Source organism: Macrotis lagotis, chromosome 4, assembly GCF_037893015.1.
Source record: "Macrotis lagotis isolate mMagLag1 chromosome 4, bilby.v1.9.chrom.fasta, whole genome shotgun sequence".
In the NCBI taxonomy this organism is placed as follows: Eukaryota; Metazoa; Chordata; class Mammalia; order Peramelemorphia; family Peramelidae; genus Macrotis; species Macrotis lagotis.
Genome location: NC_133661.1, coordinates 182,633,849 through 182,652,120, shown reverse-complemented (window position 1 = coordinate 182,652,120; position 18,272 = coordinate 182,633,849). Strand labels below are relative to the sequence as shown.

Here is an 18,272-nt window from a genome sequence, read left to right as displayed (position 1 = left end):
CTGCGCCGCCGTTCGGTCACGTGCGTCAGTCCCCCCTTTTACATTCAGGGAGACTGCGGTGGCTCTTCCCGGGCCCCCCTCGGCGGCATGGGGGGCAGCCTTTCCCCGTGGGCGCCGGCCGGACGCCTGTTCCCGCCTGTTCCCCGGGCGGAGGGCGCGGAAGGGTGGCCGGCGCTGGACCCCCGACCCCCGCGAGTGCCCCCCCTCCCCGGGGCTGAAGGGTTAAAGGTCCGGCCCCGAGCACTTAAAGGGCGGCCCCGGGGCGGCTGGGAGGGGCGGGGGCGGGAGAGGTTAATGAGGCCGGGGGGGGAGGAGCCCGGCGAGTGATTGGCAGGCGGCGGGGCCGAGTTGACGTCACTCCCCTCCCCCATTCCCCGGCCCACAGCCGGGGGGACCCAGGGCGCGCAGGAGGGCCGGGAAAGTTGGGGGCAGACACCCCTTCCCGCCCGCCTCCCTTCCTGCGCCCGGGAAGCGGGAGCCGGGAGCCGCGAAGTTGGGAGCCAGGGGAGGCCCGGCGGCCGCGGACAAAGTTTGGCCACGGGAGGAAGCGGCCCGAGCGAGCCCGGGCGGGCGCCAGCCGGCCTGGGCGGGGGCGCTGTGCCCGCCGCCCCCCGCCCGCGGCTTCCGGAGCCGGCCCCGGGAGGAAGCTCCGGGGAAAACAACTCCGAAGTTGGCCCGAGGCGCCGCCCGCCGCCCCGCCGCCAGCCCGGCGGCCGGCCCGCGGCCCCCAGCGCGGCCCATGGAGCCCAGGCCGGGGGGCCAGCCCGAAGCCTAGCCGCGCCGGCCCGCGCACCAGCCAGGATGGCCCCCGGAGCCCCGCTGCCGCTGCCGCTGCTGCTGCTGCTGCTGCTGCTGCCGCTCCCGGGTAAGCCCCGGCCCCGCCCCGGCTGGCCCTCCCCGGCCCCCCGTGCCCGGCCCGGCGCTTGTCCCCCTCCGCGGGACCCGGGAGCAGCCCGGCCGCCGGCCCAGACCTCGCGTCCCCGCCGCCGCCTCTGGCCACCTGTTGCTTCAGGCCCGGGCCCCGGGGCCCCCAATGTCTGACATAGCAGAAAGTTTCCTTTCTTCCTCCCACCGGCTGCTCCCCGCGAGCTCCAACGTGGCTCACTCCCATCCTCTCCCACAGGTCCCCTAGGAGGCACCCGGGCCCACCCGGACCGGACCCCCTTCCCGAATCCGGGTGAGTAAGGGCACCATCCTCGAGGGGCCCCCGGGTCCGGGACCACAGGGAAGGGTGACACTGGTGGTGGTGATGAAGAGGGAGGACAGACTCCCCCACCCTCAGCCGGAAGGCAGCTCCTTGTTCCTTCTCTGGGTTCCTGTGCTAACTTTGACCTAGTGTCTCAGAACTCAGAACTGCAGGGGACCTGAGGATCATCTGCTCAAACTTTATCATTTTATAAATGAGGAAATTGAGGTAGACAAATGGGATATAGGAAAAGAGTCCTGAGGACCAGGGTCCCTAGCCCACCTCTGATGCTTTTTTGTGACCTTAGGGGAGTCACTCATCCTTTCTGGAGCTCTCAGTCTCCTCACCTGTAAAAGGAGGCGATTTCCAGCTCTAAATCCGAGCTTCTGTGTCTGGTGTGAAATGACTTTCCGAAGGTCACACAGATGTAATTGGCAGGGGAGTGATGCACACCCAGGCCCTCTGACTTCAGATCCAGACTTCTTCCCAATAGCCACGGGATTCAGCCGTTTATTTTACCCATAGGGAGGTCATCGCCTTCCATGCCGGGGCTCTGAGGTCTTACACTTGGTTTCATCTAACAGTCCTTCTCTGTCATTCACTCCCTCAACATGTAGTCGCTTTTTTCATTACTGCATGAAGTCCAGAGAAAGAGAGACGCTTTCAGAAATGTAAGATCTTACTAGAATTATCTCCCCCCAACTGGATTGTAAGGCCCATGGAGGCAGAGTCTGTGGAGTGGCTTATAATAGAATGAATATGGAACCCTGAGTTGGGACACTGGAGGTCAATTCTCAGCTTTCCCACTTACTAGGGATGTGACTAGGGGCTAGTTACTCAACTGCTTTCAGTTTCCTAGACTGTTAAATAGGGATATCAATACTTAAAGGCAGTTGGTAGCAGCTTAGAGTGCTAGGATTGGAGTCTTCCTGCGTTCAAATTTGGCCTTAGACACTTACCAGCTATATGACCAGGGCAAGTCAGCCTCAGTTTCCTCACCCGTAAAAGGAGAATAATAAGATCATCTTCCTCCCATAATTATTGTGAGGATCAAATGAGATCCTGAGTAAGTCCCTTAACCTCTTTGCCCCAGTTTCCTTAAATATAAAATGGAGATAATTGCCCTACTTCTCAAGAGTTATTGTGAAGATCAAAATGCTTATTCACTTCTTATACTATACTTGTTAGGAGAACACTCTGTAAGCCTTCCCTTTGGAGTTAGAAGGGAATTCCAGATCTGTGATTCCATTGGTATCCATGATTCTGATGAGCTAATTCCCTCTATTAATGCAGATTGGCAATTCAATCTGAAATTTACAGTCCTGGAGAGTTGCCTGAGGACCAGAGAGGTTAAGCAACTTCCTATGGTCACCAGCTAGTACTTATCTGAGGTAGGACTTAACTCTAGTCTTCCTGACTTTACATCTGGCCTTCCATCCACAGTCTCACCTGATCATTTTGGACATTTTTATTTCATCAAAACAGGGAACTATTCATTCATATCAGCATCTGTTCTTCTGCATTTAGTCTTAGAGGTTCCCTGAGGCTCTGAGAGGTTAGCTTATTTATCATGGCCACCCAGCCAGGATGTGTCAGAGGAAGAGGCCTCCTTGTCATTAGGAGTCAGATTATTCATCTTTGTAACCCTCAGCAAGTAGCTCCAAGCCTTGTGCCAAGAGGGTGGTCTGGAAAGTTTATGGATCATAATGTTATTTGGGGTGGGGTCTGAGAAGGGATGAGCTGGAGGGGGGAAGGAAGACACATCTACCTTGGGATGGGATACTGAAGTTCTCTTAAGGTCTAGGATCACCCTCCCATGTCTGGTCTCAGCCTAGCAGCTCTACTTAAGGTGTCCAGATCAAGAGGAGATGTAGGCTCCCAGAGATTCTAGGCCTGGTTAGAGGGAAAGTAGAGGAGAGTTCCCAGGGGCTCAGCCCCCACACCCTCCTCTTGCAGCCTGCAGGGATCCTCCTGTTCTGCTCTCCGGTGTTCAGGGAATCCTGCAGTGGCCCCAAGGCCGAGAGAGCCGCCTCTTTCCTATCACTTGCATCTGGATCATCGTGGGCAGCAAGGAACAGACAGTGACTATCAGGTAAGACCTGAAGCTAGATTCCTCTGGCAATAGCCAATGAGATGGGGGGATAAGGAATGGACATTGTCATCACTTCTCCACCCATGTGCCAAGTGGCCCCAATGAGTTTATTCTGTGTTGATCTGACTTCCCACACCTTGAAGGCCACCTCATTTAAGGATCTGGGCAGGGTTGATATTAGGCAAATGATTGCTTGCTGTGTAGTCACAAGACCAACCCTATCCCCACCCCCAGCTAAATTCTTCTCTGTTTTCTATCCTCTCTAGTCCAGGGTACCTTGAGAATTTGTGGCAGCAGCAATGGATAGACCCTCATACAGTCTATATAGGAGAGTCCAATTAATAGTTCTTTGTATTTTATTTTTTTAATTAACCAGAATTTATTTTCGCTCCTTCTTGTTCAGCCCACCCCACCCCACCATGGGGAGGGGGGAAGAAAAAGAAAAACAAACCTCTTGTAACAAATTTACTGATCAGGTTCAAAACTTTCATTCTGCATCTTGAGTCCATCACTTCTATGTCTGGGGTCAACAAGTATTTTTCCAGTCCTACTAGACATAGTAAGACTTGGAGTAAGGGAAGGTGGAAGGGGCTAGGGAGGATGGTGAAAATAAGGATGCAGCAATGCTAATGTTCCAAATGACAGGTAGTGGCAGTCTGTTTTTGTTTTGTTTTCTAGTTGGAAGTTTTTTTTTTCCTTCTGGTACTTGGGGGTACAGAGAAAGGGCATAAGGCATTCTAAACAAGAAGAAGGAAGGAGGTGTTAGGGTAATCCTGAGGAAAATGAGTCAAAAATATTTTATTCAGCAAGCAAGTCCTAGATAAAGTGTGAACATTATACCAGGACAGCTTACTCCCCCATTTGAAAATTGTTCCTGGTGCAGCTAGGTGGCGCAGTGGATAAAGCACTGGCCCTGGAGTCAGGAGTACCTGAGTTCAAATCTGGCCTCAGACACTTAATAATTACCTAGCTGTGTGGCCTTGGGCAAGCCACTTAACCCCATTGCCCTGAAAAATCCAAAAAAGAAAAAAGAAAAGAAAATTGTTCCCCCTTTGTATTTACTGTCTCCTGGAGGCCCTAAATTTTTTGTTTGTTTTTAGTTTTTGCTAGGCCATGGGGTTGAGTGGCTTGCCCAAGGCCACACAGCTAAGTAATTATTAAGTGTCTGAGGCCAGATTTGAACTCAGGTACTCCTGACTCCAGGGCCAGTGCTCTATCTACTGTGCCACCTAGCCACCCCAAGGCCCTAAATTTTTGCTGTAACTCATATCCCTTGACTTATCACAAAATAAATACTTGGATATCCTTAAAAGCATAATTTTCTGGCGTTAAAAATATGAGCATTTCACCTCCATTCATTGAAGAGGTGGGAAATTATGGGTATTGAACTCTGACTACTGTCACATGGTTAATGCATTGATTAGTTTTGAAAAACAGATTTTTTTTTTCCTCTTTTTTATTCCTTTTTAAATGAGTAGAAAAGTCAGGAATATATTTGAAATAGACAATGATGTGAAAACAAAGGATCCATTAATAAAAATTTGGGGGGGAAGGGAAGAAGTTTCATTCATGATAAAATAACATTATAAAGGTTCTCTCATCATGCCCTTCTGATGTTGTACCTTGCTTAGCTTGCAGACACTTAGTTTTGACTCTGCTTAACAGACATGATTAAGGGAATTTGCTCTCCTGGGTAAAGTGATTGATCATCAGTGCCAGGTGTAAATGCTTTTAAGCTGTGTGGCTGTGGATAATTCACTTCACCCCTCTTAGCTTCTGGTTGCCACCTCTATAAAGTGGAGAGCTCCAAGCTATCACAGAAAAGTTATAACTATGGACATGAGACTATTACCAGTATTTGAAGAAGCCACAATAACACAGATCCCTCCTTTGCCTTTTTGACATTTTGATTCCTATTAGGTTTATTTTTGGATGGATCATATTACTACTAGATTATAAATTCCTTGAGGGTAGGGATTATATTATTTCCCATCCATGCCTCTCCAGTACCAAAGGTAGTACCATGTAGATAATGGATAATCAATTTTTTTTTAGGTTTTTGCTAGGCAAAGGGGTTTAAGTGGCTTGCCCAAGGCCACACAGCTAGGTAATTATTAAGTGTCTGAGGCCAGATTTGAATTCAGGTACTCCTGACTCCAGGGCCAGTGCTCTATTCACTGCACCACCTAGCCTCCCCAATAATCAATTTTTAAATTGAATTGAAAAGAATCATATCTGTGAGATGATCCAGAAGGCCATCCAAAATCTCCCTTAGCCTGAGGGTTTTAATAATGCCCACTGGTTACCCTTGTATGAGACTACAAAAAAATTCTGGTTGTTACTGAGTTCTAGATAAAATAGATGTTTGCTGTATTTAGGATTTTAGAGCAAAGAAAGTAGATCTGTAACCAACCCAAAGTCCAAGCCAATCAGTGTCTTCAACTGTATAAGACTTTAAAAAAAAATTTAATGATGCTCTTTTCTTCCGTTTTTTTTTAACATCACTTTCACTTCTCTTTTTCTCACTCCCACCCCACCCCCATAACAAAACCCTCTCTCTTGTGACAATGAAATACAGTAGTGCAAACAAACATACTGACAGGGTCTGAAAATGTGACTCATTATGCACCTCTTGTCTACTATCTTTTTTGCTAAGATGTAGGCAACATGTTTTACCATGAGTCCTCTGAACCATGATTCCATCTAAGTCCTCTTAAGGGAGAGAAGTAATTTTGTCTTCTCTGGTCTTATGAAAGAGGAATAAAGGGTAAAGAGAAAGTAGAGTGGTTCAGTTAACCTGTAAAGCTTCATTCCCTAGCTTAGGAGGTTGAGGTTGGAAACCAGTGACAAGAGTATCAGAACTAGAGCCAGAAGATCTGGGACAAGTCATTTGAAACTCTTCAATCCTCCTTGCTCCCATCTGTAAAATGTGGATGACCACACTCATTCTAACTACCTGTATTAAGATGCTCTTGGTAAAGTGCTCTGTGAATTGTAAATCACAACACAAATAGAAATTTAAAAGTCCTGATACTCAACAAAGTGGCCTTTATTTCTGCCTCACTGTCTAAGGTAGGATGTTGATAGGGCAAGGGTGGGGGAGAATGGACTCTTAATATGACTTCTGATTCTTTTAGGTTCCAAAAATTGCATCTGGTATGTGGCTCGGAGCGTCTGATACTGCAGTCCCCTCTCCAGCCACCTATTTCCCTGTGTGAAGCAATTTCCAGCCCACTCCGGTTCTCTGGAGGCAACATCACCATCACCTACAGCTATGCTGGGAATGGCCGGCCACTGGGACAAGGTTTTCTGCTTTCCTATATGCAAGGTAGGCTAAATATGGGGAACACCATTAAAAAGAAAGAGAATGATCTTATGGACCCTATGGGTGATTCATTTTAGGGCTAACATGGGGAGGGTCAGTTGAATGGGCAGTGTGCTTGTCTAGCAGCAGCCCCTACCTCACTGATTCTGGCCCTATTCACAGATCGGTTTACATGTCTCCGGGAAGAGTTCCGATGCCTGAACCACAGATGTGTGCCAAGGTCCCAGCGCTGTGATGGGGTAGATGACTGTGAGGATCAGTCTGATGAGACTGACTGTAGCCCAAGCCCTTTCCATAGCTTGACTGCCGTCCCTACCCCTGCCTGCAATCGCACCTTGGAAGATTTCTATGGTGTCTTTTCTTCCCCGGGCTATCCCCACTCTGTGGTGTACCAAACTCCTCACTCCTGCCTCTGGCTGCTGGATCCCCATGATGGGCGACGGCTGATTGTTCGCTTCACTACTCTAGAACTCGGCAAGTGGGATTCAGTGCATGTGTATGATGGTCCTGGACCCCCAGATCCTGCTCGCCTGCTCCGAAACCTCAACTATTTCAGCAATGGCAAAGCAATCATGGTGGAGACACTCTCAGGCAAGGCCACTGTGACCTACCATGTGGGGCCCTGGAGTAATGGTGGGTTCAATGCCACCTACCATGTGAAAGGATACTGCCTGCCCTGGGACCGGCCTTGTGGTGCAGGTTCTGGAGAGGGTCCTGGGGAGGGCCCAGGGGAGGGCTGCTACAGTGAAGCCCAGCGGTGTGATGGGATCTGGGACTGTGCAGATGGCACTGATGAAAAGGACTGCCCTGGATGCCTGCCTGGGCGCTATCCCTGTGGGGCCCCTGGAACTCCTGGCGCCACAGCCTGCTACCCATCTGCCGATCGTTGTAACTACCAGACATTCTGCGTGAACGGGGCAGATGAACAACAATGTCGACACTGCCAGCCAGGCAATTTCCGGTGCAAGGATGACCGGTGTGTGTATGAAACATGGGTGTGTGATGGGCAGCCTGACTGCTCTGATGGCAGCGATGAATGGGACTGTGCATATGCCCTGCCCCGAAAAGTCATCACAGCCGCTGTCATTGGCAGCTTGATCTGTGGCTTGCTGCTTGTCATCGCCTTGGGCTGTACCTGCAAACTCTATGCCATCCGCACACAGGAATACAGGTCAGGGGGTCAGCCCATGATTCACTGCTATAAGGAGGGGAGGGTTGGTTGTTCAGGGTAGGGGGAAGTGAAGAGGGTCAGGAGGTAAAAAAGGACCCAGATCAAGGAAGATTAATCAATTTGGGGAACAAAAGAGGATGCCAGGGATACCTGTTTGGAAAGATCTAGGTGATAATTGTGAAATCCCTGTTTTTCTAGAAGGACCTGACTTAATAGGGTCTTTGGAGGATTGGACCATAAATTTTACTCTTTCCTACAGTATCTTTGCCCCCCTTTCAAGAGTGGAGGCTGAGATTGTACAGCAGCAAGCACCTCCCTCCTACGGCCAGCTAATTGCTCAAGGTGCCATTCCACCTGTAGATGACTTTCCAACTGAGAACCCTAATGATGTAAGTTACTTTCCTAAGCCTTGCCTGTCCATGATACCCCTTATGCTGGAAAGAACCTTGGATTTAGAATCTGAAAACTAGATTAGAAGCCGGATTCTATTATTTACCACTACCTGTGTGGATTTGAGTATGTCACTTCTTGGTGTTTCAATTTGTCCCATGTGCGAAATGAGAAGATTAAAATAGATGGTCCCTTAGGCTCCAGTGCCTATTCCCTAGTAACTACATAGTCCTAATAGGCCATCTCCCTTTGTCCTACTCTGGATGGAACAGAAATTAATTCTGCTCTTTATCTTTCTCCACTCTGGTGCTTCCTTGTCTTTCAAATTATAGAACTCAGTGCTGGGAAACCTTCGATCTCTGCTACAAATCCTGCGCCAAGATGTGTCTTCAGGAGGCTCATCAGGTAGCCGCCGCCGCCAGCGAGGCAGATCCACACGACGATTGGTTCGCCGTCTCCGTCGTTGGGGTTTGCTTCCCCGTGCAAATCCTCCTTCCAGGGCCTCAGACTCCAACCCCCAGGCTGCACCTGCCCCATCTACCTCTGAAGCCCCAGAGGGCAGTCAGGGCACCCCTTTAGAAGGAGCAATGGGTGGGAGAGATCCAGAGGAGGCCCCTCCATTGCCTGTCAAAGTGCCCTTTTCTTCTACCAATTCTCCCTGTGTACCCCCTGAAGACCCACCTCGACCAACCACTCCACTTGCACCTCCATCATCTCTGTTGTCTGGGGTGGTGCAGGCTCTGCGTGGCCGCTTCATGCCCAGCCTCCGGTCCCCTACACCCCCCCAGGCCATACCAGATCCTCGAACAGTGCCCACATCCCAAGAGGATGAGGATGATGTGCTACTGCTGCCTCTGGCAGAGCCTGGGCCTTGGGTAGGTGAGGAGGATGAGCCACTGCTGACCTAAGTCTCTATGGCAACAGCCCCTTTGCCCTGGCAACCTAGGAAAAGGTCTGCTCAGCTTTATCTGCTTTGAATGCCTGGGGGAGTATCACTGCACCAGACCGGAGGAGATGCCAAATGATACTCTTCTTCTCACATTTTGCCCATAACCTTGTTCTAGCTACTGTAAAGTGGAGTGTCCCAAGGATATTGGGATCCCTGACCTTGTTTCCTCACCCTGCCACTATCAGGGCAGTTCCTGCTATATTCTGAATAAGGGACCTCCCTACCAAAGGCCAAAGATGAGTATTGCGCCATGGCCTACTCCCAGAATCTGTGACTATTCAAATAAGTAAATGAGCTCTTTAAAGCTTTGGGTGGCAGGACACTTCTCCCTTAATAATTCTTTCCTACCTTAACCAGAATTCTTGGAGCACAGAGACACACCAATCTGCAAATGTCCTCAGCCCCCAGGGAAAAGGACTAGGAGCAATACTGTCTGGGGGATCTGCACTGGTTCTTATTCACCAAGAAATGAAGAAAATAAAATGACTAAAAATAAGTTTTTGCAGAATAATTGTGTCCTCTTTTTCACCCTCAGTTACTGCTCCCAGGGCCAAGTCCAGAGACTTTTTACATCCTCTCTGACTATCCTGTTAACCTATGTAGAGGGACAGAAGAATCTTACCAAAGAGAAGACTATAGTGATGTGTTCAATCTTGTTAACTTACAATCTTTTTTCCCCATGTCAAGTAATACAGATATTATCAAAGTTCCCCCAAGCAAAGGTAAAATTCTTAATATCCATCCTACTGGATAGCGTACACAACTTTGTCCCTTCATGGACTAGGGGACCCCCTACAGAGAGTTCTTACTCTTTTGATCTTATTTCCATTTATGGAGTTATCAAAAGGTATGTTTGATTCCCAGGACAAGATATTATAGAAAAAATATAGACACAGTGAGGGCATAATTCCTGACCTCAGAGAACTTTGTTTTTTTAGAGAGAGACAGATGACCTTTCCCCAATCAAAATATCTAAGAATACAATATTAAGTATGAAGATAGTTAAATATTTTATAATAGTAACTCATAATATTTTGTCTCACCTTTTCTCAAAATAAACTTTCTCAAATAATAAATCCTAATAAATTAGAATTACAAAAGAAATTATATTAAAATATAACTATAAAAATATTTTTTAAAGAAAAAACGTTTGTGGACCCCAGGTAAAGAATGCTTTCAAACATCCATGATTTCTTCTACATAGCTATTCCCTCTACTGAAGCCGGGTCACAGCTATGACTTTAATGCATTTCTATGACCAAAAAAAAGACTGAAGTCATGACTGAGACTTGAAACAGATATAATTCATTGTCAGACTCAAAGTTTCATCATTCCTTTCCCCTCCATCCCACCTTTTATCCTGTTATTTTCCCCCTTTCTCTGTTGGGACATCCTATCTCTTAATCATTCTCTCAAAAACTATGCTGAAAGACCCCAGCAGGGTAATTGTTGGAAGTAGCTTGAACTTTGCCAATATAACCCCTTAGAACCTAGAGTCCTCTCGAGAGGAGGAATACTGAAATAAATGTGGAAAATGTTGATATCATTTTGGCCTAGTTTGGGAAGCCTTCCTGGAATAGGTGTCCCATGCTTTAAAAGATGTTGGTAAGAAGAGATTAATTAGGCTAGGTAGGTGATGGTTTGAGGGCATAAAGGCAAGTGAAGAAAGCAACCAAAGAGACAGGCTATCCCAAAAAAAGAAATAGAGGGGGCAGCTAGGTGGCCCAGGGGATAGAGCACTAGCCCTGGAGTCAGGAGTACCTGAGTTCAAATCCAGCCTCAAACACTTAATAATTACCTAGCCCTGTGGCCTTGGGTGAGCCACTTAACCCCATTTGCCTTGCAAAACCCTTAAAAAAAATAGATAAGTAGCTAAGCAAAGATGAGATGATCAGGACTAATGTGGCATTTTAGAGTCCAGTGCATCTGAGTCCAGTGAGGAAGATAAAAGATGTGGATATGCCAGATTTGAAGAAAGGTGGGAGCTGGAAAGGATCTGAGATGAGGAAGCAGAGTCCAAAGAAGACAAGTGGCAGAACTCATTAGATCTCATGAGGCAGTTGAAGGCCTAAATAGGAAAAAAATCACTGACATGTCACCATAATGGAAGATACTGTAAGTAAGGGGAGAAAATGGTGGGATTTCCCACAGAAGAAGGAATCCTAGAGAGAACTTCTCTCTCTCCTGAGTTTTGTTTTCCCTTCCCTGATTTACCCGCCCCAGCTCCAGTCTCCATCCAAGAAACAGATATTGAAAACACAGTGAACATCTTTGCACTCAAAGCTAATTGCATGATGTTCTCTCCTCCACTTAAAACAGCAGGAGCCAGAGGAAGTTCTAAGGAAGCCACAAGAGCAATGGGGATTCACCCAAAGCTCTCCCTGTAGTCTGGTGCCCATATGACTCAGCATGGAACTAAAAACCAATTTCCTTTTCTTCAAGAGCCTCTGAGAAGGTTGAGGATAGATTTTAGCTAGTTTCATAGGGACAATTTACATTCTAGTAAATAGTATAACTTTACATTTCAGTTGCCTGTAATCTCTTTGAAAATAAAAGAAATAAAAATAAAGTGAAAAAGAAAAAAATAAAGTGAAAATATTATGCTTAGATTTGAATAGTGCCTGTTTTCAAAGAGATATTTCATATATTCATATATTCATATAAGCTAGTTTCATATATTGATTCCATCCTCCCCAAGGTGAGAGAGAATTAACCAGAGTAGCAGCCATAACCAGTAAAGGACCATCTTTGCACCAGAGCTCCAAGAGGAAAAGGGGCATACTCTTCTTTATGAGAATCCTCCCTTTCCTCACATGCTCCTGGGCCCCTAACCCCCAAAGTCCTCAGAAACCATCTTTCCCCATTCACCAAAATGCAAAAATGCACCTATCAGGGAAAACTGGGGATCCACACAAATCTGAACACAGGCAGCCCAGAAGTGATGACGGGAGGCTTAGCCAGCAGTAACCTTCAGATTTCTGTCTCCCTACCACCTAGCTGAATATCCTGCCTGTGCCAGAATTTCTAATAATGGCTCTGATTGGCATTTTTATGCTATAAAAATTCTTGCAAAGGATTGTTTGTATGTATCTGCCCAAGCACAGTCCTGACTTCCTAAACAATGCCAACTCTGAGCAAGATTAAAAAGTAAACAAATATTTATCTCTATTGCCCCAGACTCCCCTACTCACAAGGAAAGTCATATCATTTTTTTCTCTCTAAATCCCCTTCAAGCAATGTTGTCCTTCTTTTAAACTATGGTATAAAAGACTGATAACAGAGCAGTAATATCACTGACTCTTAGAGATATGGGCATTTTAAATAGTCAGCAGAATTTCTGAAGACAAAAAGAATGAATCCGGCTCTAGAGCTATTGCAGACATCTGTAAGCAGGACTCGCACAGTCTGGAATGTCTGTTCCTGTGTAGAGAACTTATGCTTCATTTACTCAGCATTAGTTGGAAACAAATAGTTCCATGTGTCTGAATCTTTTTTCATTTTTTAGATAACTGCTGATCACCTATATTGTGCACAACATTACTCCAATAATCTTGTTGTGAAAGTAAACATAAATCCCCTCTCCCCCCCCAAAAATAGAGAAACCTCAAGAGAAATAAAATGAGAGGGAAAAAGTGTACTTCGGTTTGTGTTCAAATATCATCTGCTCTGTCTCTGGGATGGGTTGCATTCTTTATCATAAGTCCATCAGAGAAATTGCTTCAATATTTTTTCCCATAGTAAGCACAATAATTTTTAAAACATATTTGCTATTTTTATTTTATGAGAATATTCTAAAGTTATACATATCCCTGACTTTCAATATACTTGAACCTTTTATGAACATAAATCATGATCTTTTCTAGATACATACTAATGGAAAGAGGACTCAAAGGTTCTGGTCTCAGAAGTCCTGGGCTGAAATCCTGGATCTTATTTATTTCAGCCCAACAAGGGTTCATTAAGCAGCTGCTATGTGTGAAGAAGGACATCACGGGGTTAGGGTTAAGGATCAAAAGATCTAAAGACAAACAGTGTCTAGGTTTTTTTTTCTTCTTTTCCTAATAGTATTTCATTTTTCAATTGCTTATAAAGACAATTTTTAACATTAATTTTTTTAATTTTGATTTTTGTGTTAACATATTTCTATATTAGTCATGTGAGAGAAGAAACAGACCAAAAAGAAAAAAAATAAAGTGAAAATATTATGCTTAGATTTGAATAGTGCCTGTTTTCAAAGAGATTACAGGCAACTGAAATGTAAAGTTATACTATTTACTAGAATGTAAATTGTCCCTACACTCATTGATTCCATACTGTTATGTCTGGTTTTGGTAGTTTTTCTATCTCCTTCCTCCACTTGCAGGCTAGCAGTCATTACTTCTTGATAAAACTAATTTTAACAGCCACTCCCTAGCTCTTAATTTACTACTTCCAAACTGTTAAGGCCTAACTGAGCTGCTAAAGGTATAATTCTGAGTGAGGCTTTCAGTGAAGTTATGAAAGGACTTTTAACCTGAAGTTTTAGTGCATGGGCTTTGAATCATATATTTTTTTGATGATGCAAGGGTCTTTTTTTGCTTCCTTTTGGGCTCTTAGCTGAGGCTACTAAATACCCGAGGCAACTCAATAAATGACCTCTCTAGGAGACTGGTGTTGTATAATGGAATTTCACCTTCAAAACTTACTAGTTGTATGACAATAGGCAAGTCACCAAACTTTCAAAGGTTCTGGTCTCAGAAGTCCTGGGCTGAAATCCTGGCTCCTATTTATTTCAGCCCAACAAGGGTTCATTAAGCAGCTACTATGTGTGGAAACTCTTAGTTTCCATATCTGTAAAATAAGAATACTCAGTTGTTGTTTTTTTGTTCTTATAGAGGACTAAAATTACAGCACGATGTTGGGATTCAATTGATCAGATCAATATGAACTCAGAGCACAAATAGTACATTTGGAGTTGAGATGTCTCTATATTTATATGGCTCGCAATTCTTTGGAGCTACTGCAATTCTGCTTTGCCCATAGAATATAGCTCCTTCTTTGATAAGGATATGACATGCTGGGCAGCCCAAGCATACTAGGGTATGCTTCTATCTATCTCACAATCACTTCTAAAGTTCTTTAGAGAAATCATGAGAATGTCCTTGAATCACTCCTTTCTGACCTCCAACAGACAATAATATGTGTAATAACAACCTCACGAGGTTGGTCTGAGGATCTAATGAAATAATTTGTACTTCTCAAAATGCTATATAAATAACAGCTATTGCTACTAAATTAGGTGATATTGAATTTACTCCTGAGATTTTCATTTGTGCCTTTCTCCTATGAAACCTCCAGGTGCCCTGTAGAGCAGAGCATAAAAATACCACAGACAAGGAGGTGAAATTAAGGCATAAAGAGAGAAAATGGGAGAAGAGGACAAAGAGTTATTAGGAGGCTGAACAGTAAAGTAAAAGCAAGTTGGGGCCCACCTAATCCAAGCTTTCTTAGATGTGCTGATGGGGTTTGGGAAGAAGTATTGGCAGACTTTGATGCTTCTCCCTAGGACTTGAGAGAATGGTCAGGGTCAGGGAAGAAAGAGGAACTATTCTACCATCACTTTGGGAGGAAAATGAGTGGGAAAAAAGTAAATAAAGTAATATAATAAAGGATCCACCAGTGGTTTTTACCAGCTCAGAGCCCAGGAAGAGAATTCCTATGTTATTTAATCCTTATATATTTTGTCCTACTTTTCTTTTTATCTGATGTGCCTCACTCATTTTTAAAAATTTCATTTTTCTAAATGAACAAAAATTTATTTTCTCTCCCTCCCACCCTTCCTCTCTTTTTTGAAAAAAAGAAAAAGCCCTTATAACAAATGAGAATAGTCAAGCAAAACAAATTCCCAAACTGATGGTGTCCAAAAATATATATACATCACAGACTGTATCTCGAGTCCATTCCCTCTCTATAAGGTGATGGTATCATGTTTCCTCAGACTGTGAGCTCCTCAAAGGCAGGGCCTATCTTTTCTTTTGCTTCTTTTCATACCCCCAGTGCTTTCTTAGCACCCTGCCTAACACAGAATAGGCACTTTCTAAATGTTTATTGACTGACTGACTAGTCCTCTGGAACTGAGTTTTTTCATTTAATTGGTCAGAGTTCTTAGTTATGTCTTTAAAATGTTATTCTTGAACATAAGTTATTTCCCTGGCTCTTCTTGCTTTATTTTGTATCAGCTCATAGATTTCAAATCTTCATTCTCTAAAGTTATCCCTTCCACTGTTTCTCATGTACCTCATTCGTAGAAATATCAATTCAAGAGGGAAGTAATGTGGATAGAAGACATGTACAATGGGGAAAAAAATCACCCAATGTCCTAAATAATGAGATACAATTCCACTCCTTGTGTTCCCCATGAAAAGTCTCTTTTCCAACTGACCATACCATCTTAATTTTTTTCTGTAACTCCAAAAAACTATAATGTGCAACACCATCACACCTCAGTAAAATCATCTTGGCAGATGGGCTAAACCAGGTTGAGGGTAACCAATAGACCTAAAACCTGTCAGTGAGTTAGAAGGAAGTCTACCTCAAGCATAAGAATACTTCCCCGGATTGATCAGACATCAAGGATACCAAAATCATTCACTGTATCTCAGGTCATGCTTGTCATTTTGAGTTTTGTCAAGCCATTGGACTTTGATGACTCAGGAAGAGAGAGTAAGGGTGTTGACTTTGTTCAACTCTGCCTCATTTAAATCCAGTTTACATTGAGTCAAGATATCATCTCCTGGGTTCTCATTTCTAAAATATATACAAAATTGCATCAAATTTATAAAGTTACAAGTCATTTCCTAAAAGATAAGAAGTTTTCAAATGAAGAAATTAAAGATATATATATGCATATATATATAAAATCATATGCAAAAAATGCTCCAAATCATTACTGATTAGAGCAATGCAAATTAAAACAACTATGAGGTTCCATCTCACATCTATCAGATTGGCTAAGATGACAAAAAGGGAAAACAATCAAGGGTGGAGAAGTTGTGGGAGGATTGGGATATTAATGCATTGTTGGTGGAGTTGTGAACTGATCCAAACATTCTGGAGAGCACTATGGAACTATGACCAAAGAGCAATAAAACTGATCATGCCAGCAGTGGGAACTGAGGAAGCCAGCCTGAACCTCCAGAGGGCAGTCCAAGGGAGTTGGGGGAGACTGCAGAGGTCTCTCTGCTCTCCCTGGGGTAGGACTCAGCTGTTTGCCCACACTCAAATCCAGGTTGCAGTTTGGACTTCTATACCACCATAGCCAAGCAGGGACCTTCCTCAAAGCTCCAGGGCAGAGGGGAGTATCTGTGGTCATTCACATATCAAAGAACAGGCAAGAGAGCAGTCAGAGCCTCTCATAAGACCTTGGAGGAATTAAAGTCCCAGTGGGGTGTCCCAAACCACCCCCCCAAACCTTGTAAGTGTGGTAAATCAGTCATAGGCTGAGGAAATGAGCAAACAAAAGAAAAAGAAGAATCTGACCATAGAAAATTACTTTGATCCCATGGAAGATTCAGAAAATGACAAATTTGAAGCTTCTTTCTCCAAAATCTCCAAGAGAAATAGAAAATGGGCTCAGGCTATGGATGAGCTCAAAAAAACTTTGAAAAGCAATTAAGGGAAGTAGAAGAAAAATTGGGAGGAAAAATGAGAGCAATGCAGATAAAGCATGAAAACCAAATTCGCAGTTTGGTGAAAGAAATACCAAAAAACTGACAAAAAAATATATATATTAAAAACCAGTTTAGGCCAAATGGAAAAAGCAACACAAAAGGCAAATGAGGAAAAGAATGTCTTAAAAAGCAGAATTGGCCAGCTGGAAAAGGAGATAGAAAAGATTTCTGAAGAAAATAACTCTTTCAAATGTAGAATGGAACTAAAGGAAACTGATGACTTTGTAAGAAATCAGGAAGAAATAAAACTATTCCAAAAAAGAAAATTAGAAGAAAATGTGAAATATCTCATTGGAAAAACAACCAACTTCAAAAAAAAAGACCTAGAAGAGATAATTTTAAAATTATTGGGGTATCTGAAAGTCATGACCAGGAAAGAGCCTAGACTTCATTTTTCAAGAAATAATAGCAAAGGGCAGCTAGGTGGCATAGTGGATAAAGCACCGGCCCCGGAGTCAGGAGTACCTGGGTTCAAATCCGCTCTCAGAAAGTTAATAATTACCTAGCTGTGTGGCCTTGGGCAGGCCATTTAACCCCATTTGCCTTGCAAAAACGTAAAAAAAAAAAATAATAGCAAAATGGCCCTGAGATCCTAGAAGCAGATGGTAAAATGGAAATTGAGGGAATTCACCAATCACCTCCTGAAAGAGATCCCAAAAGAAAAACTTCCAGGAATATTATAGCCAAATTCCAAAACAACCAAGTCAAAGAGAAAATACTAAAAGCTGCCAGAAACAAACAATTCAACAGGATCTGACAGCATTTACATTAAGGGCTTGTAGGCTTAGAATATGATATTCCAGAAGGCAAAAGATCTTGGTTTACAGTCAAGAATCAGCAAAACTGAACATCCTCTTTCAGGGGGAAAAGATGGACGTTCAATGAAACAGGGGACTTTCAAACTTTCCTATTGAAACAATCAGAGTTGAACAGAAATTTTGATCTCCAAGTACATGACTCGGGTGAACCATAGAGGGGGTGGATGAGAAGGACTAACTATGAGGAATTCAATGATGTTGAACTGTTTGTCTTCCTTTTTTTTTTTAAAGGTTTTTGCAAGCTAGGTAATTATTAAGTGTCTGAGACCGGATTTGAACCCAGGTACTCCTGACTCCAGGGCCGGTGCTTTATCCACTGTGCCACCTAGCCACCCCTATTTGTCTTCCTGTATCGGAAGAAGATACTGATAACTCATATGAAACCTCATTTATAAGAGCAATTAGAAGGAGCATATAGAGACAAGGCACAGGAAGGAGTTGAATATAATAGTTTAATATAGTAAAAAGATGGAGACAATGGGTGATAAAGGAGAAAGAGAAAGGAGAGGAAGAAGGACTAAGATATTTCACATAGGAGTCAAGAGAAAGCTTTTACAAAGGAGTGGAACAAGGGAAAGCGAGGGAAAATGAGTGAGCTTTCATTTACATCAGAAATAGCCCAGAGTGGAAAT

General features: G+C 44.1%; 1 protein-coding gene across 1 annotated transcript; it reads left to right on the top strand.

Moving 5' to 3' along the window:
• Positions 1 to 767: 767 nt before the first annotated feature.
• On the top strand, positions 768 to 9,609 carry LRP10 (LDL receptor related protein 10). Its single transcript, XM_074234898.1, has 7 exons — positions 768 to 865; positions 1,124 to 1,177; positions 3,143 to 3,278; positions 6,416 to 6,606; positions 6,766 to 7,774; positions 8,034 to 8,163; positions 8,497 to 9,609. Exons 1-7 carry the CDS (start codon positions 802 to 804, stop codon positions 9,070 to 9,072), a joined length of 2,160 nt encoding a protein of 719 aa, XP_074090999.1. The 5' UTR covers positions 768 to 801; the 3' UTR covers positions 9,073 to 9,609.
• Positions 9,610 to 18,272: the final 8,663 nt, after the last annotated feature.